The sequence below is a fragment of the Sesamum indicum genome, linkage group LG11 (assembly GCF_000512975.1).
Source record: "Sesamum indicum cultivar Zhongzhi No. 13 linkage group LG11, S_indicum_v1.0, whole genome shotgun sequence".
Taxonomy (NCBI): Eukaryota; Viridiplantae; Streptophyta; class Magnoliopsida; order Lamiales; family Pedaliaceae; genus Sesamum; species Sesamum indicum.
Window position 1 is genome coordinate 15,282,920 of NC_026155.1, and position 22,274 is coordinate 15,305,193.

Genomic DNA, 22,274 nt, shown 5'->3' on the forward strand with positions numbered 1-22,274 from the left:
CCATTCATTATAAGTGGATAACAACTGATACAAAACTAAATATTTTCTTATTTTGGGCTGCTTTGCAATTAAAGCCCAAGCCCTAGCCCTAAAGTTGATGGATCATAGATATTTGAAATGGAAGTGATTTGGGCCCAGTGGAAAGGCCGACCCACAAGCATTTAAACACTGAGATACTTTTCTTTGGAAACCAGTTTTTGGTTTCTCACATGCCTTGCTTGCCTTGTTATACTCATCATCTCTTACCTACCTAACACTTACACTCGGGTCTGGATCCCAACCCACCTATGACCTAACCTAAGAGATTCAGTAGGCCCCCCCCCCCTTTTCTGCTCACGTGTCACTCACTCATCACCTTTTTCTTTTCCCAATTTCACCTATACAACGTATACGATCCCTCCCCCTCCCCCACACTCCCACTCCTCGTCTTATAGATAGATACAGATACAAATACAGATACCTCCACCACCACCACCACCACCTCCTCCTCCTCCTCCGCCAACCCCATCTCTCACTCTCTTCCTCCTTCCCCTAATCTTCCCCCTTCTCTCTCATTCTCACCTATACCCTAATCACAACCATTCCAGTCATCCAAAATGAGCATCACATTAGAGTCTCTCACATTCAGGAACCCTAGTCCTCGCTTCAACACACCTTCTTCTTTTATGGCCTTCTCTCCCGCGCCGCCTCCTTCCTTAAGCTTTCACCCTTTGTCCACACCTACCAACCACTGCAACCTATCTATTCCCCTGCTTCCCAGACTGCTTCCCCTTCATTTACGCCCGACGACCTCTGTCCGGACTCGCTCTGTTTTCTCGTTTGCCGCTTCCCACGAGGAATCGGTGAGCTCACTTTCGATTTATCTTCATTTTCTGGGACCCTACCTGTTCCATCAATTATTTGTTTCTTTTTTGTTTAGTTAGAGTTTAGCTTGTGCATTATGCAAAGAACTTGAGACCTTAATTTCGTACGTCGTACAAAAGAACCGCGGCTGGGGTTTGGGTAGTTGCCATGACTTTTCAGATTGGTTTTGGTGTATTCACTAGATTTTATCATCTGCTGAGATGTATCAAATGATTGAAAAAATGTTCCCTCAATGGGTGGAGTATCCCAGTTTGCTTAGTTTGGTATGATTCAGTTCAACTTTTTTACACCAGCATTCAAGTGCATCAAAGCAGCGGAATCTTGTCTCATTATCTATATTACCTTCTCCAAATCTGAAATGGGGCTTTTTGTGATTGTAAATTGCAGAAATCCACTCCAGTCTCCACCTCATATATCTGTCTTCTGTTGCTAAGTGTATATCTTTTTCTGCTGAACGGCAAATAGGAGCTAGAATGATGATCAAATCAGCTATAGATTAGAATAAAATATATTTGTGTATGCTTTATTCCAGTACAGTAGATATAGTTAACTTTAGTACTGGACAGGGAGAAATTTTAAAAATTCTTTTATAGTTGAGTGTGCTAGAATTATATTCTTGTGATTTTGTTTTCAGAAAGCTGCGGATATTGATTTGGAGAAGGAAAAGGAGGATCTAAAAGTGGGAGCTCAAGAATCACAAGAAGCATGGCAGCAGACACTTGCTGCTTTTAAAGAACAAGCATTAAAAACACAGGCCATATCAAAGGAAGCTTATGAGCTGTATTCTGAAAAGGCTATCGTAGTCCTAAAAGAAACTTCTGAAAAATTGAAAATTCAAGCCGAGAAGGCAAGACAGGATTTGAGTGTGATCGCGACAGAAATTGTCAAAGAGAGTAAAGAATACTTGGCCACGGCTGCAGAGACTTCCCCCGAACCAGTGAAGGATATTGTTGAAACCTTTGCTTCCTCACCTGGTGACCTCGATGATGTGTCTAAAGTGCGGGACTTCTATGTTGGAATACCTTACGGTAAGCATATCACTACAGACATGCAATTGCTATTTGTGGCTATTAAGCTTCACTTGAGATGAAGAGTCATCGCCAAGAATTTTCTTTATACTCAGGTGCTCTTCTTTCTGTTGGAGGCTTTCTTTCATTTATGCTCAAGCATTCCTGATTTGGGATTATACTTGGTGGTACACTTTTGGCCTTGAGTATATCAAGTTTGAGATCGTGGAAAAGGGGGGAGCCATCACCCTTGGTCTTGAAAGGACAGACAGGTTTGTATCTATGCAATAATACCACTGTATGGCTATTCATCAACAAGCTCTTTCCTATTACAAGGATGAAGCCTGTTATTTGTGTCAAAATGCTTGTAAATCTATGCGATGCAGTTGTACACATCATTCAATTTCATTGATACTTAAAATCTTTTTCTGCATTTCTCTTCAAAACTTATAACAATAAACTTTAGTTTTCACTTGTGAATAGATTGTGCAATCTATCAGTATTGTGCTTGCATTCCATTGTTTACTAAAATGAATGATCATCAAATCAATATTAGTCTAATATAGATCAAATCCATATCTGTCAACAAGCATGAGTTGATATGGTGATTTCTGTGGGAGGACTTCTTGCATCTTGATCAAGTATACTGTGAATTCCTGGTCCTGTTTGCAATTACTTTGAAATTTTGTACTTGGATACTTGAAAAAACTTGCTTGTGTTTTGTTGTATAGTTTGCCTATGATCGCAGACTGTATGCTTCTATAATCAAATTCTCAATAGTGTTAAAAACATAAACAACTCTGGTCATATAATTCATTTACTGTATGATCTGGCATTGCCAGCTGAAGTTGAACGAGGTAGATTCCTTTTTTATTACCTATGCTGATTGTGCTTATAATATTGGGAAATTACATTATTTCATTTTCTATGTTTTGCTTCCTCTCTGCAGTTATTGCTACCATCTTATTTCTTAGAGAACTGCACTTGTCGTCTATGGTAAGATCTCCTTCTACCTCAATTTTGGAAATGGAGCTAAGTGACAATTCATGCATCTTCATGGTTCCGACAGTATCTTTTGTCTTTCTTTGCAGCGGCCATTCGTTGCTAATTTTATCACAACCGTCATCAGGTCCAGCCGAAACCTTACTCTATATTCAACAAGCTTTCTGTTTCTATTATTTTGCTTCCTTCTTCGGTAGTTTCATCCTATGTTCTCTGATGTATCTATGTATGCGTTTTCAACATAACATATCATATCATGAGTTAAAAGTGAAACCAAGAGAAACCTTTTTGAGCCTTGAGACAGAAGAGAACTATTGGAGGAAATTATAACATTTTGTGAGGAACATTGAGGAGATGCCCAGTCAATCATATGAAAATGATCAAATATTAAGTACCAATAAAGTAAAATGGATCTGCGTGAAAAATAGAAAACATAGAGAGACCAAGGGCAAGGGCAGACAATTACAAAATAAAAGGCACAAAGCAATAGCTAGTACAACTGTTAAATGGAAAAGTACACATGAGCTTTATGGCCCACGCCTCTTTCCCCATCCTTACTCTCGATGAAGCAAAGATGGATTCTTGTCTGACAGTCAGCTTTTATTGTGCAGTGGTGGAGTAGTCGCATTCTATATCTACAGGATCATCACAGAAAGAGAGCAGTCAGGGGGATCCAATCTGGCAACAGAGCCAGAAAATTAATACTCATCGTGATGTAAGTTGATGTAAGTTGGTGTTGGATACTTATACCGTAACTTTATTAAGTGAATAATAACATGCAATTCTATCAGGCTTCCTTGCAAGTTTCCCAATGAGGGAGAGGCCATCTGAGAAATGAATTTGCCAAGGTTTGCAACACTCTGCAGTAAATTATGAGATAAGTGGAAGTGAATAGATTGAAGATTAGGTGCTTCGCTACTAGTAGGATCAGTTGCTTTGTCACAATAAGTTTACTCTCCTATGTAAGTGCTGTTAAAATGAAATATTACTCGGTTCAAGGATAACAGAAGTTTTTCTTTACTTTCTATTGTTTTAGTTCTAGCAGTGATGCCCAAGTCCTGATCCAGTTTATTCTGAAATGTGTACTATATTAGCTTTTCGTTCTTTCGCTTTCAAATAAGTGAATTATGAATGTTATTTACTCGAAACACTGCAAATTAGTTGCTCCTTATTTGGACTTATAGATAGCGGACATTCAGGGCAAGATGACTGCAACTAGATCCCTATTCCTTTATGCCTCAAAAACAGGCATTAATCAATGCATTAATGAATTGTAGGCCACGGCCTGAGTTACACAAGTATAACATGCTAACCACCGTCACAACTATGTGAAATCCTAGGTTCCTGACGCAGTCTCTCAATTTTGTATGATGCATGGACACCGGATGTGAAGAAAGTTGCAATACTGCATGCCACAACAATGGGGGGTATCACCCAGTTCTTTCTAGGAAAGTGTCAAACGGCCTTCTTGCCCAAGCTATTAGCATATGCCTCTGTCCTTGGACGCTGTGCAGGGGTAGTCATTTTACAGAACAACCTGACCCATCAGAGAGAAGGCATGAACTTCCGTTCCTCCAGTACAATGCCATTCAACAAAGAAATATCCACTCAAAGCAAATAATTATTCATGGAAAATTTCCCAAATCAATGGGAGTTTATAAAGAGTGGCCAGGCTCTACATGTACATAAAAAGGATATATATTACCCTGTAAAAACAACCATCACATAACGATTGCGTAGGTGCCCCTGATGGCAGCATACACCACACAACCAAATAAACATGTGATGGAGGGTACATAACATTTCCATTTTCCTCGCCATCCTCAAACATGCCCTTGAGTCATGTGATTCGGTACCTCCCCTTGATTGTCCAAAGGCATGTACTGCGCCATGATAGCCCGGATCTCCGAGTCCATGTATCTCTGCATAAAAAATCCATGATATCGGAAAATTCCAGAAGAAAATGTCATGAGTGCATCAGTAGTATTCCCCTTAAAGGCTACACTCTGACATCCAGATAGAGACCAGCATGTTCACACTCATAACATAAAGGAAATTAAAAATTTATGCAAACGTTTTAACAGGAGAGAAAAAGATTCAAGTCTCATGTTAAAACAAATCTAAGTCTTACCCGGATCCTGTACTTGTATAGAGCATATCCTGCAGCTCCTGCCACAGCCAAACCAAGAAAAACCACCCACACAAAACTCCAGCTATATTCTGTACTAGCATCTTTACCTGCATAGACCAGAAAAGGTATTAGGAGAAGAAAACAGAATCTGGTATAATTATCATGTAGATATTCAGAAGTTTCACAAATAGCTAGAAAATTGATTGAGCCCTTTAATTTCAGAGATAATTTACTCTTCCCAAAGTGTACAAGAAACATGATAGACAATTTCTGACTGGCGTGAGCTTCTGACAGCAGAGTATAAATCACAATTACATGGGTCTGCCAATATATATTTATCCTATCATATTTACTTCACAATAGATAAACTGGAGAAAGTGTATTTCAAGTATGCTTCTCAAATGAACCGAGAATTTTAAAGCATGCAATATCATATTTCTGCATATTAAATAGACAAGAAATTGCCTATGCTTACTTATACACGTGTCATGTTCATGAATGTATAGTGCGTTGCTACTGCAACTACATTCATAACTTCCCCAAGTGTTCTTGCATTTGCACTCTGGACACTGGCAAGCCAGATTTTCCTTGCATTCATCAATATCTAAACAGCATGCAAATGAAAGAACGAAGACAGTCATGTATAAAATAATCAGTAGCAAGGGCATCCCAGGAAATTCGTCAGAAATGGCTAGATCTATCATGTTACCTTCACAGCTATTAACTCCATCACCTCTGAACCCTGGTGGACACTTGCAACCTTTTGTATGGTCATCCTGAAATATATTGTTCACACATCTAATTTTCAGCACACTGGAAAGAAGAGGCCTCTTGTATTGAAGAAAACTAAAGGAATAAGCTAGGGCTCCCATGAGGAAGAAAGGGGGAATGCAGTTAGATGTGATAAGTCAACCAACTCACAATGCACGCAGAATATGTCCTTCCATCTTTCGTTCCTTTCCAGCAACCTCCGTTGTTTATTTCACATCTCAATGCACCAGAAGCTGCCAGACCAGGGAGGAGTTGTGAGGATTCTGTGCTCAGGAGCAGCACATGGAGAAGTTCTCATCCAACCAATTTGAGAGAGGGAAGATAAGTTGTTTTTTGTTCTCCATCTCATATATATGATTACTTCTCAAGCTAATTATTGTTTGGAAAACTTTGCAAAGATATCGACATAAACAAAACAATCAAACAGAATGTTGCAATACTTGGATAGGTAAGGTGGTCATGAGAGGCCCAATTTCGGCAGAGGTAGCTACGATAAATTACCTTCACAATGGGTGTAACCATCACCAGAAAATTTCACGCCCTGCACAATGGGGCACTCACACACCCTCCCTCGGAAGGTATCCTGTAACAGATTCTTACTAGATCACATAGAGTTAGCAGCAAAAATATTAAAGTCACTTATGAAAGATTGAGTTACCCTGCAAGCAGTAATATTAGCAGCCTTATCCTGCCAGCATCCACCATTGTTATACAAACACTCGTTTGTCTCCATATCTGGATCCAGGAACACAAAAATTGCTTAAAGCAAATAAAGGAAAGGGTCTATATTCATGATAATTATCAGTGGCGTAAGCTGTTATTCTTAATTCAATGAAGAACTAATGAGAGGTTGAAGAAAGAGCAGAATAAGAAAGGTTGAAGATGCTACTTCTTAATAAAGAACTAATAAGTAACAGAGGTTTAACACAATAAAGTAGAGTAGAACCAATGACCTTTAGTCAAACAAATAGCAGGTTCTGTAGTCTCCTCGAAACCTGAGCAAATTGCCTTAAGAACTGCTCCCTTGTCCAGCTTACCTGCAACAGGTTTACATGAAAATCCTATTCTGTTTCATTATGAACCTTGATGCAGGTGGGTGGTTTCTCAAAAGTTTATTTACCTCTATATTGCCTGTTGTTCACAACAAGAGTTGGCAAGATAGTAACGTCTCCTCGTGAGCCCTTCCCTATCTGAGAATAAATTGCGTCCCCGAATTAATAGCTCTTCAGAGCCTGTTCAAAATTCTACATGAGAAACGCCAGCTGTTTTAAGACTATCAAACCTGTGATTCCTGTTCTGCTTTTAGAATTGGGTTGTCAACATCTGCTTCAGTGTCTCCAACGCATTCGTCTATCTTCTTAATGTCGACTCCTGCATAGAAGCATTATTCAAAGGAGCAAGTAGGATATCTGAGTACTGGCACACAAATAAGTATACTCAACAGGAACAGGGTCGGAATATGAAGTATGAACCAATAAAGAACACAGATAGTTTCCATAACTACGAAGCTTTGGCCCCACTAGGTTCATGTCAGTGCTAAGGCAAAACAACAATTTTTAGTTAAGAATAAAAAAGCAGTGATGGAAAGTATCATAGGATAAAATCCTAGCCAATTCAACATCAAGCACTTTCACATAACAATTCTGAATGGCTACTTGGACTGCTGTAGCTCAAATGCACAAATAATACAACAGTTTCACGATTTTTTGCCATCAATATGAAGATGGTTCTGCCAGTAGGAAGAGGCTATACCAGAAATTAAAACAAACAGCAGTTTTGAGCCATGGCTGCATGATCAATTAAGTCCCATTGAAAGGTGGACAAAAGCTATCAAAAAGTCCACAATGTTCAAAGAAAAATAAAGCACAATATTCAATACGTGACAATGTAACAAATATTCCATGATAAATCAAAATCAGCTTTAGAGTTACCAAACTCTTCATACAGCAACTGATACCAAAGCTCGCATCTTGAAACATAAATCATGAACTCTACTACTGAGTAAAAATACAGTGGAAGGACATAACCTACCGAGCGATTGAATTACTTTATCTGCACACTCTTTAGTATACTTGTTTTCTTTCATTGGACAGCGGATTGAAAAATCAGTCACATAGTCCCACCACTGCCACGGTTTTCCACTTTCATTTGCTACCTTAAAGAAGCAGGCTTGGCGTAAATTTTGCTCAACAACATCCTTCCCATCATATCCTCTGTTGAAATCCTGCTCGGGATCTGGTGCACAATACCTCCCGTGGTTGATGCACTGTGACTTGCACTGCTTACTTAATATAAAAGCCTCAGGACAATACCAAGTTATATAATGTGGAGTGAACTGAGTATAGCCCCCCTGCTCAAGTATCTGAGCAGCTCCTTTGAAATTTCTGATAAAACTTAACTGGCTGTCACACTTGGGACCACACTCATCATTACTGTTTGTCCACAACTCATACTCAACCCGCTCATCTGGATGTGGAAGAGCTTCCCTCCAATCAAGATTTATGCTGACCATTTCTCCTTTAGATAGTTCTTTTTTAATTTTGTCCCCGAGATCCTTGCTGATGAGTGCTGATGGGATAGTTATGTTCTGCAGATAATCTGCACGTGCATCCTCTTCCTCTGGGGTATCCATGGTAATAAGAGGCTCAACCCTGTCATCCGCCACAAGAATAGCTGCGGCTCCACCATTCTGAGCATTCCATGCCTTTAATGTGAAGTAGCAGTCTGAGAGGGAAGTAATGAGAAAGATAAGTTCCCAAACGGAGGTGATGGAAATATTTTTCCAGCATGTTTTAAGCAATGACTGATATCACTGCTCAAGAATGCATGCACGTGGTACTGCAGTTTCTGAACAAAACCACAATCTTGCAAAGTATATAAGTCACTCATACACAGTATGACAAGACACTTTGATACCTGCATCGATCTTGAATAAGGCAGAAGAACAGAACTGAGTAATTTTGGACCAATAAAAACAGAGATGCAAATGAAGAAAGGACAGGGATTCCAAATTCCTATATTCGAAATAGATGTAGAGGTTGGATGAGCAACTTTTGATTTTGTCCTTGACTATTCCATATTAGTCTGACTTGGTAATTCAATCCAAACAAGTCATTTTGAAACCTTACGGCAAACTCGTAACTTGGTTGCAAAAGCAAATTGGTTCCTCGATGTCCCTAATATCTCCAAACTAATGACAGCCTAACATATTCTAAAGTATTTTAACACCTCACATAAATTAGAAGTAAGGTTAGTAAGAAAAATCAGCATCTTCTTCTCGATCCAACTATGGGGGCGCACATGCAGTAGGCAATTCAAACAAAATAGCAAACCAGAGCTCGAGAACAACACGGTGAAACTCCTTGATCCTACCATAATTGTTGGTTAAATTTTTTTAAAAAAAATTATATATATAAATATGTAGTAGGAAATGGAGAAAATTTACCCCCTCTGTCAGCCAGAAGGAAGATTGGAATGCCTCCAGGCTTGGTCTGAAAGGAAAGATCAACATCTTGAAAATTGGTACATGCCTTTTGATTGGATTTAGGGTAGAAGACAGAGCCAACCAATGTTCCACCATACTGAGGAACCCCAAAATTACCAATTGCACATTCATGAAGACCTTTGAGTGAGTCTGGTGAAGCAACTTTCAAACTGTTCTTCTCGACTACAAATCTCCCGAAACAGGAGGCGAGTAGAAGAAAGGAAACACAAGTGAAAAGACAAAAGTGGAGCCGCATCGTTGATAACTCGGGGTTGAAGTAATCAGGAAAAAGATGGGAAGCAAAGCGGATCAAGAAAATAGGGTGGGGGGGAAGAGGTGAAAGAGAAATAAAAATATGAGGAGGGAGGCAGCAAAGGTATTATAATAATGATAATATAACCCAAAGCACATGAGAGAGAATGGTGAAGGGTGAAGAGGAGGAGGAGATGAAGAACAAGTAAAAACAAACTCAAACCATCCACTCCACCCTTTCATCTCACTCGTAATTAGTAAAGAGACGTGTTAAGTACACTCACTACTCTACTGTTAACCTCCCCCTGCCCCTATATCTTTGTAATTTGTTTTTCTAAGGAGTAAGGACTAAATGTCTTGGGTGAAAATGGTGTGAATGTAATGTCCCATGATCATCTGTTGCATGCTCGCCATATGTCGCATAACCATAACAACACCCCACTCACACAGAATTTGATGTCCATGAGTCATGACAAGCGTCAGGCTGCTTGGAATTATCCTCCTCCTCCACATCATAATGTAACCTTAACTTTTCTTTATTTTACTTACCAACCAGACCCCCCACCCAAACATCTCTCAACAGGAAACAAACAATATATAAATTTTTTTGGGTGGATTAGTCAAAATCAATCAAGTTGGGGGGAAAACTCACCCTATTATCTGCCGGCTGGATCTTCAGTGAATGACCAGAGGGAAATGAACGGTGCCTTTCTATAACGGGTTTAGTTTGGTAGGCACTAAGATTGGTTGCTCTACTTTTGATGGTTCGGGGAGGAGGCATAGTGCAGCCGATCTGCTCAATTATGAAAATCCTGTGAATATTAAAGTGGCTGTCTATGCAAGTGTTGAAAGAATTCTTTTAGCCTCTTCTTCGCCTTATTCTGGATCGAAGCAATCGGCAATGAAGCAGCTTCCAATGTCATACCTTTTGCCTCCACTGCTCGCTCTGTTTTCATTCGGAACCTAGCTTCACCACTCTATCTCACTGCGGCTACCCTGATGGAGAAGATTACTGGGCCACTCTCTGCAGGTTCACTACCCCTGTGATACGCGTACGAGGAGTCGACGGGGAGCTGGCTAGGAGTCGGGAAAGAAGCTGCCCCCTTGGTGTATTCCGTTCCTGCCTTCCAACTAGGAAGTCAGTCACTGCGGTAGCTGCCTTACTCTGTCGTTCGTTCCTTTGGAATCTCACTCGATTTTCTCAAGAAAAAAGCAGGTGTGTAGGATTTCTCCCAATAGTAGGGGGTCTCCCCCAGTTCTTGTTCACCTGATAGTATACTCGTATCAGTAGTAGTTCTACGAGACCCCAAAAAAAAGAAAGAAATCACAACCTTAAGAGTTAAGAACCGTAGAATGACCCTACCCACCCAGTACCCACTCTCTTTGGCATTATTGAATTTTCCAGATGTGTGAAAAACGTGGTTGATGCCCTCCATCCCACAAGACACAACTGACACGTAAATGAAACCGAGTGGCCAAGTTGCTGCTAAAATTGCAGACGCCAATAATAATAATAATATTTGGTCCAACAATAATACCTGCTTTCCAACATTACAAGTTTCACATTATATTCTTTTCTCATATGTCTCTCCACATTTTTCACCCAACACATACAATCTGATGGATCTTTGGATAATGAGTGGAGTGAAATTCGCATACGCCTCACACCTTTTCCTTCCACTCTTCATCTAACTATTTCTCAATCATATACATTATGTACATATATGCAAATTCCCATCACCTGGACCTAGCCCCATCGACTCATTTATTCTCGCTTTTACTCCTCATCCTTGTCCCTTAAAACTCCACTCGCGTCATCTGTCAGGGCACTCCTTCCTTTCAACCTTGGCACCCATGTCCACACCACTCGTCATTCGTCTGTGGAAGGGCATCCTGATCCAAGCTATCGCCGGTTTCCCCAGTCTAAGCATATCTGCATTCTCATCCCAACATTTTTCTCAGCAATACGATTACTAGTTAATGACAACAAGTAAATTTCATTATCAAGCCAAATGCTCACAAGCAATGTGAAGCTTAAATGCGTGCCAAATTACCTAGTGCGATGGTGTGATGGAGCCCAAAGTACACATACTACAGCCAGCAGAAAGAATGCAAGCACAATCCAGAAAGCTGGAATTATCCACACAATTCTCCACAGCTCATTAAGTGGGTCACTAGCATTGAAATAAAGCTGGGAAAACAAACACACATAAACACTTGCTCATCCCATTTTACGTAGATTTGAACTGTACTCAAAACAAACACGTTAATGAAGCTGCTCCTCTATGCGACCAGATTAAACCCTTGATCAAATTAATATAAGGTCTTAATTAAAAAACTACAACATGTTCTCTACACATTCAAGTAAAAGGTTCCACATGGATTCTCATTCATGAATGAATTTGAGATACTTCACAGACACATAATCGTTTTACAGATATGGTATACGAAACCTGAAAAACCAACCCAAGCAATAGCGACCAGAACAAAAACTGCAAGAGAATTTGTAAACTTGCGATAAAGCTCCAGTTTCACCACGTTCTTCCACATCTGCATTTGCATGGCAGAAGAAGGATGCAATAACTGGCTGAAAAAGACAGCAATAAAATATTCATATCCATGTATTGAACATAAAAGCTAGATCGCACCAGAAATCCAACCCAAAGTGAAGAGATAAAGGTTAGTTCTTAAACAATGAGCCAGATTATTAATTTGGGTTCCAATATTCATTAGAAAAGCAAATTGCTAAATTGTACAAGCAAAACATGACAGAAAATGCATGGACTACAAAGTGACTCGTTCCCTTAACTAGTTAAATTCAGTTCTCCACATGCTAGCAGCATACCGGAGGTCAAGGGAAAGTCAATTGTATGATTAAACCAAATAATATTCATATTAGGAGTCCTGCATGTAAAGACATATTTTCATCAGTATAAACATTCTTTTTCTTTATTTTTGACTTTAAATGTTTCCACATAAAGTAATAGATCTTCTGTTGGATAATGGTATTATGGAAAATACAGACGAGAAATTGCGAATCTTTGTTCTTGGATGCAAGAGAGCTGACATGTATGCATTTATATGTCCCATATGCAGACTGATACACTGGAGTAAGTGCAGAGAGGAACAGGAACAGCAAGCCAACTGTTTAATAGCTAGAAGTGAGGCGACTGTCAGGACATCTTGCAGAACTTATAAATTATGTTCTTCCAGAAGCAGGGCCTATGATGGGATATATTAGTATCCATAAACACATATAAATATATTGTTTTCTAAAATTAAGCATAAATGAAGAAACTACAAAAAGGAGAAAATTGCCTGAAGTTTTTCTAGAGTCTGTGATATAGATGAAAATATCACCAGGCATCCAAGCAAGCAACCGGTAGCACCAAATATAACTGAGTTTTCCCAGAAAAATCGTTAATGTTTCCCAAATGTTCAATGAGCTCAAGTGCCTCTGAAGCAATAAAGTACACGAAGCCCAAAAGAGATACTTTTGATGTTACACCACCAAGGGTTGGTCTCCTCACACCATACCACCAAGGGATTTCAGGGCTTTTCTGAAGAATAACTTCTCCTACAGTGCGATTTTATTCTCAACAAGTTTTGGTGTGCAACATACCATACCAGATTTTGAATATGAATCCCCAATCCTTTCTCTGTCTTTCACCTCAAGAATAATAGCTTCAACAAGTCCAGTCCGACTTTGCATTTCACTATGAATATTAGCTGACTCTCTGTTCTAACGAAGGCAACATTTCCAAACCTGCAAAAAGCAGAATACATCACAGGAATGCAGTGTTCTCATCAACTCCTACAAATTCAGAGGTTATCACGTCCCTAGATTCGGTAGTTCAGGACCTACAATTCTTAAATATCTAGAGCACGATGGAAATGGAGCCTTCAGACAGTGAAACTTCAAGTGAGATATGTAATGTTTAGACACCAAAGGATTCCCAAGCCCCAAGTGCAATTTGGTCAAATGCAGACTTGCTTCCGAGAAACCCAATTAGAAGAGGCCAAAATCATAAGTGCAATTGCACAAAGATATCGTAACGACAATCCTTCCACCAAAATTATTATGCTTTCCTCAGCAATTAAAGTCCACTGTACCATACATGGGATGAAATTCCCCGTTTTTCACTATGGATAGGCACCCCCTTTTCTATCCAAAACTAGTCTGAAATAGCCATTCTGGTCAATGAAAATACAAGATAAGTATGGGTTGTAATCCAGAAAGAGAACCCAAATTGATGTTTGGTTCAAATGATACATTGAAGAAATTGAAACTTTTTTGTGAGCACACTGTTCCAGTTCAATTGACTTGCAAGTAGAGGATGCTAGAAGTATCAATTTCAATTCTAAGGCTACATAATTCTGTTGCACCATGACCTCAGTCCCAACTCTCATGAAAGCACAATTGGGAATTATGAAAGATCTTGAGGAGGGGAGTTTAATTATCTCTATTAATTATTACAAGTTAATGGCGGGCGGCAATGGCATGGAATGTGGATAGGAAGGATAAAGAGAAAGTATTTGGTCCACGTTGAACGCATATAAATATGCTTTACCTTTAATTAATTCTGTGATGTTTGATGACATCAAAACTCCACCACCCATATATATATGTATAATTTGTAGTGGAAGTCTAGTCTGAAATGCAGAGAGAGATGAGACATATATGCATATGCATATGTATGTAATTGTAATGTATATATAAAGGGCGGGGTAGTAGTAGTAGTAGTAGTAGTGCATATGCAGAGAGTAATATATGGGTGGTATTGTGTACCTGGACAGCATATTAGTTCCTCTCAGCCTCTTCTTCACAATAGGATACCATGCTTATCTCTGGCACAACTTCCGCCACAAACCCTTTCTCACCTCCTTGGGCATCAACACCTTCAAGAGGAGGACTTGGCTTCGACAGCTCATTCACCACGCCGCGGATGACAAAAAGGGTATGTTAGCTGTCCAAAGCTTGAGAAACACCCTCATGTACACTATTCTTATCGCCTCCATCACTGTACTCATCACCCTCGCCCTCGCTGCCCTCACCAACAACGCCTTCAACGCCAACCACCTCCTCACCACCACCGGCTTGTTCGGCTCTCAGTCGCCTCGCATCATGGTCCTCAAGTACGGCTCCGCTTCCATATTTCTGGTGACCAGCTTCTTTTGTAGCTCTATGGCGGTGGGGTATTTGGTGGACGCCAATTTCTTGATAAACGCCATCGGGGAGTTCTCGCCGGCGGCGGGAGTGTACACGGAGGCGGTGGTGGAGAGAGGGTTCACACTGGCGGTGGTGGGGAACAGGGTGTTGTGTGTTGCTTTTCCTTTGATGTTGTGGATGTTTGGACCTATGGCGGTGGCGCTGTCCTCTATGGCGCTTGTGTTTGGACTCTATCAACTTGACTTTGTTGCTACTTTCTCCTCCAGCCTGCACCACCTTTGATAATCATCAAATCCCTAAATTCCACATGCAAAATGAATATTAATGTTGGGTTGTAGGTAATTGAGGAGCTAGCGGAACGAAGAAGGATGGATGGGGTGTGTGTATGCGTGATATGGTTTGAATGTTGATCATTTGCAATATAGAATATATATAGTTAGAATGAGGTAGGTAGGACGGAGTTTTGGAGCACAAAGAAGAAGAAGAATGATGAGAGTCCCTCTTCTCAAACAAGTTGATGTTGATGATAGTGATGTAGCTGTTGAGTACTGCTGGCTCATCAAATTAATAATAGAGGTGGTGCTGGTGCTGTTACTAAACTTCTGACCCCATCAATCACTAAACATGTGGCTCTCACTTTTTAAATCTGGATTGGAGTCTGGGAATTAAAGAAATCTTTATTTTTATTGACAAGACTGTAAGTGTCGTGGCGGAGTTAGGAACATATACATACAACTTTACAAGGAAATTAAACATAAAGCTGCTGGTGCAAGGTGAGCAACAGCAGCTGGGAACTGGGAACTGGGAACTGGGAACTGGGAACTGGTTATATATAATGAATATACGTACATTGGATTAATAAGAGTAGGCAAAATTCAGTAATCTAAAACGTCAATATATATATATAAATACATCAACGACTGACTAGTACATGATGCTCCAAACAAGCGTACGTACCTATATTATTCTGTAACAACAATATATAAATTCTACAAGGGTGGGACCGGAGCTGATCATATATACATATGTGACATTAATATTAACCAAATCAACCTAAAAACAGATTAAATAAAGCTGACCTTAATTAATCTTTGATTGAGGGTACCTAATTAATTTAGGGTTTGAAGGTCAAGAAAATCATCAAAAACAGCCATGGACATCATGTCCATCTCCATACTATGATGGGTGCTCTCGGTACAAGAATAAACATCAGAAGACGCAGCTGGAGAAAATGCACCCAATTGAGCTGAACTCATAGTAGTGCTGCTATCAAACTTTGTCAACGAAGTGGGATCATCAGGACATACAAAAGTAGCATTGGATGATATGGATGATGAGGATGATGATTTGATTTGGGGTTGGTGCTGTAGTTCCCCCAAGTCCTGCCTGTTTTCCTGTTTGAGTTGTACATGAGCAGCAGCATTGGTATTCGCATGATTAATGTGTGGGGTGCTGCAGCTGGAATCATTAATAACGAGAGAGGTGGTCTTGGGATCAATATCATGATCAGCAGCAAAGCTCCACATGATGGGGGAATGATCATCATCCTGCTGCATCATAATATTATAATGATGATGATGAGATGAGTTGAACAAGTTTTTGCAAGTGTGTCGGCCATGGTATGTGGTCCTGAACAGAGGTGGATCATCTTCAATCTTCTGCACCTGTTTAGTTGCTTGGCATCCCTGATCGAACTTGTGGCTGCACCTGAAGTAGTTCCTGCAAAATTCATATGCATCTCAACATTATCACAATTATAACAATAAACAAACACATCCACATTTATGTATGTGTGTGTGTGGTTACATGTACATACCTTGGATGTTTGGCATTAAGGATAACTTTTTGTCCATATTTCCTCCATGCATGTCCGTCCTCAAACAAACTAGCCGTCTTTTTTGTCCATGTTTCTGAACTTCTCCTGCATTAATAATATATATATATATATATATATATATATTCGGCTTAATTAGTAGCAGCCCGGCCCCACTCTAACAAATTAATTAATAAATTAACAACCAACCATCCATCTATCTATCTATCTATCTCTATAAGATCTTAATACGTACCAGCCGTGAAATTCATATATATATATTGAGTATTGTAATTAATTAACTAGGGTTGTTATAGTCATTGACAAAAATAATCAACCTCTAATTAGTTTGGGTTGACTTAATTGGGCAAAAATTAACAAATGGGTGTGTTAAAATTGTCATCATATATATATCAAAATGAGAGTATATATATAATTAATCCTCTCAGAAATGATCAATATCAAAATCGCACTTTAATTTACATATTCATCAGTTTAATGAATTATGTAGTGAGAAAATTAAATTTACAGTAGGCGATATTTTTAGGAAAAAGAATAAATTAATAATAAGCGATAATATATTCTCATACGTTTGTAGGTACCGTACCTTCTCTTGTAGCAGCCTCTCCGATCTTTTGTAGGGGGGGGCGGAGTCTCGCCGGAATCTTCCGATTTGAGGGGCGGAAGTTGAGAAACAGCAGCAGTGGGAGAAAGCATGGAAAGAGAGTGAGTAAAGGTTTCCAAGATTTTGGCAACAAGGCCCTGAGCAGGTGTAGGGTCAAGCGGGGGAGTGTGGCGAAGCATGAGGCGGAGCTGGTCAGCTACTTCCCGGCCGCGACTCAGCTCGCCGATCACCTTTTCCCACTCACACGCCATAGGATTATTATTAGGAGAGGAGGAGCTAAATTAATATATAGTTAGTGTGGTTGTGTTTGTAGTTGGGTTCCCACTGCGCCAAATCAACTCACCTCCATCTCATCTCATCCCTTTCTATCTCTCTTGCTCTCTTTCTCTCTATCTATATATATATATATATATGTATGTGTATATATAGACACACACACACAGAGAGAGTGTGAGAGAGAGCCATAAATAAATATAATAAACTTTAGATTTTTTGAAATGCTAAAAGTAAGTTGTAGGAAAATTCATGGAGGGAGGGTTGCAATCAGACGCGCGCATGTTTGATCACTCTCGTACCCCACCAAAAGAGACAGTCACAGACGTGTGGATGAAGTGAAGTAGGCGCGTGGAAGAGTTTGGCTTGCGCATAATGCATGGCGTAAGCTTGCATTGTCATGGGGTACGTCATACCATGTTACAACTGGCCACCTTGCAGTATACTACTACTATTACTACTAGTCAAATCTTTGTTTTATTTTTATTATTATTTATTTGAGATCGGATTCCAAATCACAGTCAAAAGAGATTAAATCTTTTTTATTACATCACTACACACTATTATTCACTATTGATGATCCAGTGGATTGGTGGTGGGTACTGTAATGACAATAATGACCTTAATCTATTCAAATTGAAATTGATGTGGTATGGGTATTGGTTGGTGGAGATGGGGCCGTAATGTATTGTAATATAATTTAATGCCTTTATCTCATTTCTGACCTTTAATTCCAATATCATATCTCTTCACTCTTCATCGAATACCAATAAATAAATAATAATATATGAATAAAAGTACCAAGTCCCAAGTCCAAATCTCCCATGTCACTGCCAAAACACGCCTTCACACTATCTCTCTGTCGTGGAAACAAGGTTGAAGCTTATTGGCACCTTCCTCCACACTACACCCTATCCACATCGTATACGACGGGATCAAATTTTTCCCCCGTACACCCCAATACCACGTCACCAAAATTACCCAACAACTCTGTTATTACAAGTTTGTCCATATAAATACAACATAACCTTTTGCAAAACTCCAACATACAATTCAAACTTCATTTATTACATTTAGTTAGAGGCAAAACTGAACATGTAGGACGTGCAGGAGAATCATGTAAACATAAAACATGTACCTTTGTTTTTACCAAAAGTTGGCCCAGAAGAGCAAGAAAATGCTAAATGGTCTAAAACAAACCCCTGAAGCTGAATTTGATTAGGCCTACCCCCAACAAAATCTCATCTCATTTCACCAAACAAAACAACAAGCCATGTCGTCCCCCTTAACTTCACTGCAAGGAAGAAAATTAATAGTAACTTCTCACTGAGTGCCACTTCTGCCCTGTTTGGTTCCATGTTCTCTTCAGCCTATACCAAGAATGAAACACAACTCGGATAACCACCCCCACCCAAACAGAAAAAAGGGAAAAAGAAAGAGAAGATGAAACATAATTAACAAACAGACATTGATTTGTTACATTTAGAAATCTACCCTGACATGTAAACACACTTTTCCTCGATTTCTTACAAATGTGAAGATTGAAACATCTATTCTCTACAGAAACTACTATACACTGCCTTCTGTCTTCCCTTTACTTCCCCTTGTATCACGTCTTTTGTTTCTGTTCATTTTCCAGGCACAACTAAGATTACCTTCCCTGTCCTGACTCCATATCAAGCATGACCAGCCAACGCATTAGCATCCTTTGCAGCACAATTTGATAATTTTTTTTTCCTACTCAACTGAATTCCTTTTGGTCTTCAATATCCAATAAGATCAACACAGCTTGGCTTCAACGCAAACCTCTCTCCCCCTGCTTTCTCTCAGTTAATCAGACTATGTAATGCGCTCTTAGCTGTGCTACTTCCTTGTTTCACATGCCAAAAAATCAGCTTCTGCTACCTGAAGCATTTACAAGCAGGAAACTCCAGGAGATCAGGGAAGGATAAGAAATGCCAGGCTTCTCGTAGACTGAACAGAAATAAATTGTAAACCTAAAGCCCATATGTGGTGAGAAGGTGCCAATTTAGATCAGATAAAAACTTCCACGACTCTAATCTGACATCACAATGGTTTGTTTAAAGTATGGGGGAAAAAGAAGTGCAATGCCTTGGGCTAGGAATACAGAGTGATGCTTTGTGTCACTGAAATCCCATTACAGTAAGGATTCATGAAAATCAACCAGGCTTGCACTCAGCCCTCAGCAATCATATTGATCGAAGTTTCTTAAGTCAGGATTGATGAATGTAGTCAGAGCCATTGTTCCAAGGTTCTGAGATTGTGCAACCAAAAGTCAACACAATTAGAGTACCAAAACATGAAACAGTCAGCTCAAGCAGTTATACCAGCAAAAAAGTTAACAGCATAGGTTGGGTAAATACAGGAGAGCTTCACCACAAACATGATATCATCATCAACAACAAGGAAGAGCTATATTTAACAGCAAGAACACCAATAAAGAAAGGTTAACAGACATGCAAGAAACACATGGACCCAACAAACAACATTTGATATTACCACAATGATTATAGTAGTTTAGAATAGCTCAATACGTTTTGATCTTCCATAAAGTCAATCACTGTTGAACAACACAAGTTAACTCTGTATGTCGTAACTTACCAGGACTACAGTCCAGAATATGGTGACGCACATCAAATGAATGAAACAAGGAGAGTAAGGTTAAGTGGAACTACATTTGATTGGGTAGAGATATTAACACAAAAACATATATGTACATGCTGTCAAGCATGAGAGGCAGAGAAGCCATAGACAAGGTGCACGGCAACCATGTGAAAGCGAACAGCTTCAAGCATATCATCTAGAGAATGTTATCTTTACTTGTCTCTTCTCTTTCCTTTTTGTGTGTGTATTTCATTTAACTTGCTACCATGAGAACTGAAAAGGTTGTCTTTTCTGCACATAAAAGATCTGTGTGTTTGAAAAAGAGAACTTCACTATCCAATTATGTTTTTTACTACCAATCTAAATCAGACAACTGTCCAATGCATGGGACTGTCGAACCAGAATCATAATACGTATTAAATGCTGCAGGCATCTGACCCCAGGAGCAACATAAAATTAGAAAAACTGTGAGTTTACTTGAAGCATTTCAGTATCAGATTTTGGAAAGCCAGCACACCATGCTATTATCAGAAAGATACCAAACGGTCACTTGACAGCAGAAACAGACAAATAACAATGAAACAAAAACCAAAGAACAAATTGTGAACTTACCGATTAACTTCGATGCCTGAATGCCAGTGGGAAGACAGATCTGAACATACTTGAGAAGATGCTCATCGAATGAAGGCTGATAGAAATTATAAATAATATGCACGTCAGCTTGAAACATGATCTGCCTTTGACCCAAAATACCGACGCCTTCTTCTCAGTATTTCAGATTCTCTAGCAATTTGGATATCTGAAGGCCAGAAAATCTGATAAAAAACTTTGACAATAAAGCGGGGTAGCAGTCCTATAACTGTTATAAGCAAAATGGAGAGCCAATAAGCGGGTGACTTCACGAGATGGTATATTGCACTGCAAAATAACAAGAATAGTATCAACTTTGAACAGTAGACGACCAGTGGCACATCGCCTAAGTATACTATAACTGACATTTTAAAACAAATAAAGATCACTCTGAAAACAAACTAACCCATAATTTGGGAAAGCAGGTATAGAATCAAGCACCACTATGCAACCATATGTCACAATTATTGATCCCCAGATTGCAATATGAGTAAGAAATACCCAGCGTTGAATATCCATTGCCAAGTGAACATTGACTAAAATAACAACTGCTATTGTCCACAAGCTGCCCAGACTCCATATGTCAATAGTGCTTTCTCTGTAGGTCAACAAAGGAACATAGAAGAGAACAAGGCTTTGCCAAAATGTGTCAACCATTGTAATCCAAAAGAGGGACATATTATAACACTCTTGTCGATGGCCGGCAGCATAAAGCTTTGGATATTTGAGTAATGTCTTGTGACTCAAGTCCTTGTCTAGGATACCCACAACAATAGTAGGTAGTGAAGTATATACAACAGAATAAAGAACACTACTCCAGTCTGTCAGCGCAGAAGTAGTAGAAAAGGCTGTATATAATATGTACCTGGAAATTTCATTATTAAAAAAGAAAGCATAAGTTCAAATATGTAAAGAAATTTAGACAGTTCTCATGTGCATAGTAAGTTTAGAAATATAATACACAATCAAGAACAAACAAACTTTTCACCCAATCAAGTTGAAGAAACATATTATCCTAAACTATTATGTGCCAAATCAGTAATCAGTTTTGTTAATGTAATATTAACTTGTGAGGAAAAAAGTAATACTATCATCCGCTAGAGAAAAATACAATATACCAAGGATCCCGTGCATACCAGAAAAGCATCAATACAAAAACAGCGTTTCGGTAGAAATTATAGAGGACCAAATAACCAATACGCTGATAGTTCCAGTGCCCATGCACCAAAAGCAATCTTTTCAAAAATCTGAATTGCCCCATAGCAAAATCTGATGCCATCACTGCTTGGCGCCCCTCTTGACCACATATTCCAACACCAACATCCGCCATTTGGATCATTGAAACATCATTAGCCCCTGCAAAAGCATATCAATAAGATGCAAACAAAAGTAACGGAAAACACAAAGGAGTAATTATGCCCCCCCGCCCCACCCCCAGAAAAATCTGCACCTAGAAAGTAAAAATAGTAAACAAATAATTACATAAAAACAGAAATATAGCTCTATGAATCCGAAATCACTAACTCACCATCACCTATGGCTAGTGTCATATCATCGGTGCGACCTTTGATAAGGTCAACAATTCCAGCCTTCTGCAAGGGTGCAACCCTACAACAGAGTACAACCC

General features: G+C 39.3%; 6 protein-coding genes across 9 annotated transcripts in view; 2 read left to right on the plus strand and 4 right to left on the minus strand.

Annotated features, from left to right (window-relative positions):
• Nucleotides 391-3,944, plus strand: LOC105174670 (protein FATTY ACID EXPORT 3, chloroplastic). Its single transcript, XM_011096842.2, is given in 7 exon segments — nucleotides 391-842; nucleotides 1,499-1,892; nucleotides 1,988-2,143; nucleotides 2,821-2,867; nucleotides 2,963-3,000; nucleotides 3,485-3,588; nucleotides 3,665-3,944. Coding segments are annotated over 6 exon segments (972 nt in total). The 5' UTR covers nucleotides 391-596; the 3' UTR covers nucleotides 3,576-3,588; nucleotides 3,665-3,944.
• LOC105174671 (vacuolar-sorting receptor 1-like) lies at nucleotides 4,117-10,833 on the minus strand. 3 transcript variants are annotated; one of them, XR_848848.2, is made up of 13 exons: nucleotides 9,221-9,825; nucleotides 7,807-8,499; nucleotides 7,058-7,146; nucleotides 6,896-6,965; nucleotides 6,729-6,812; nucleotides 6,434-6,510; nucleotides 6,277-6,358; nucleotides 5,926-6,008; nucleotides 5,714-5,780; nucleotides 5,480-5,608; nucleotides 5,005-5,111; nucleotides 4,579-4,795; nucleotides 4,117-4,410 (listed from the first exon to the last, which is right to left on the minus strand). XR_848848.2 is itself a non-coding variant. In XM_020697823.1 (12 exons), exons 1-12 carry the CDS (start codon nucleotides 10,465-10,467, stop codon nucleotides 4,697-4,699), a joined length of 1,611 nt encoding a protein of 536 aa, XP_020553482.1. In that variant the 5' UTR covers nucleotides 10,468-10,833; the 3' UTR covers nucleotides 4,435-4,696. The 3 variants fall into 3 exon arrangements, 2 of the variants coding, with proteins under 2 accessions (XP_020553482.1, XP_011095146.1); XM_020697823.1 differs by lacking the exons at nucleotides 4,117-4,410; nucleotides 9,221-9,825 and adding an exon at nucleotides 10,437-10,833 and having other exon boundaries at nucleotides 4,435-4,795; XM_011096844.2 differs by lacking the exon at nucleotides 4,117-4,410 and having other exon boundaries at nucleotides 4,435-4,795.
• Nucleotides 11,123-14,440, minus strand: LOC110012828 (transmembrane protein 87A-like). 2 transcript variants are annotated; one of them, XM_020697825.1, is made up of 6 exons: nucleotides 14,301-14,440; nucleotides 13,377-14,164; nucleotides 13,134-13,277; nucleotides 11,978-12,061; nucleotides 11,566-11,702; nucleotides 11,123-11,444 (listed from the first exon to the last, which is right to left on the minus strand). In XM_020697825.1, the coding sequence occupies exons 3-6, from the start codon at nucleotides 13,221-13,223 to the stop codon at nucleotides 11,435-11,437; spliced, it is 321 nt and encodes a 106-aa protein (XP_020553484.1). In that variant the 5' UTR covers nucleotides 13,224-13,277; nucleotides 13,377-14,164; nucleotides 14,301-14,440; the 3' UTR covers nucleotides 11,123-11,434. The 2 variants fall into 2 exon arrangements, with proteins under 2 accessions (XP_020553484.1, XP_020553483.1); XM_020697824.1 differs by lacking the exon at nucleotides 13,377-14,164 and having other exon boundaries at nucleotides 14,301-14,437.
• On the plus strand, nucleotides 14,242-15,367 carry LOC105174672. The gene has a single exon (XM_011096845.2). It carries the CDS (start codon nucleotides 14,283-14,285, stop codon nucleotides 14,961-14,963), a length of 681 nt encoding a protein of 226 aa, XP_011095147.1. The 5' UTR covers nucleotides 14,242-14,282; the 3' UTR covers nucleotides 14,964-15,367.
• LOC105174673 (probable WRKY transcription factor 70) lies at nucleotides 15,561-17,519 on the minus strand. The gene is made up of 3 exons (XM_011096846.2): nucleotides 17,102-17,519; nucleotides 16,498-16,602; nucleotides 15,561-16,400 (listed from the first exon to the last, which is right to left on the minus strand). The coding sequence occupies exons 1-3, from the start codon at nucleotides 17,368-17,370 to the stop codon at nucleotides 15,791-15,793; spliced, it is 984 nt and encodes a 327-aa protein (XP_011095148.1). The 5' UTR covers nucleotides 17,371-17,519; the 3' UTR covers nucleotides 15,561-15,790.
• The window catches only part of LOC105174674 (phospholipid-transporting ATPase 1-like), a gene marked incomplete in the record, with an annotated part of 9,055 nt that continues 5,220 nt past the window's right edge, over nucleotides 18,440-22,274 (minus strand). The window contains 5 exon segments of the mRNA XM_020697962.1: nucleotides 18,440-19,297; nucleotides 20,630-20,935; nucleotides 21,054-21,512; nucleotides 21,784-22,003; nucleotides 22,176-22,274. Of these exon segments, the coding sequence (XP_020553621.1) occupies nucleotides 20,734-20,935; nucleotides 21,054-21,512; nucleotides 21,784-22,003; nucleotides 22,176-22,274 (980 nt within the window).

Coding starts and splice junctions, on each gene's coding strand:
- LOC105174673 (XM_011096846.2), bottom strand. CDS start 17,370: ATGGCGTGTGAGTGGGAAAAGGTGATCGGCGAGCTGAGTCGCGGCCGG. Junction 16,603..17,101: donor AGAGGCTGCTACAAGAGAAG/GTACGGTACCTA, acceptor TTATTAATGCAG/GAGAAGTTCAGAAACATGGA. Junction 16,401..16,497: donor CTTAATGCCAAACATCCAAG/GTATGTACATGT, acceptor TGAATTTTGCAG/GAACTACTTCAGGTGCAGCC.
- LOC110012828 (XM_020697825.1), bottom strand. CDS start 13,223: ATGCAAAGTCGGACTGGACTTGTTGAAGCTATTATTCTTGAGGTGAAA. Junction 12,062..13,133: donor CATATTCAAAATCTGGTATG/GTATGTTGCACA, acceptor ATGCAAATGCAG/ATGTGGAAGAACGTGGTGAA. Junction 11,703..11,977: donor TTCTGGTCGCTATTGCTTGG/GTTGGTTTTTCA, acceptor TTGTTTTCCCAG/CTTTATTTCAATGCTAGTGA.
- LOC105174671 (XM_011096844.2), bottom strand. CDS start 9,515: ATGCGGCTCCACTTTTGTCTTTTCACTTGTGTTTCCTTTCTTCTACTC. Junction 6,359..6,433: donor CTAATATTACTGCTTGCAGG/GTAACTCAATCT, acceptor AATCTGTTACAG/GATACCTTCCGAGGGAGGGT. Junction 5,112..5,479: donor TGAACATGACACGTGTATAA/GTAAGCATAGGC, acceptor TGGTCTATGCAG/GTAAAGATGCTAGTACAGAA.
- LOC105174672 (XM_011096845.2), top strand. CDS start 14,283: ATGGGTGGTATTGTGTACCTGGACAGCATATTAGTTCCTCTCAGCCTC.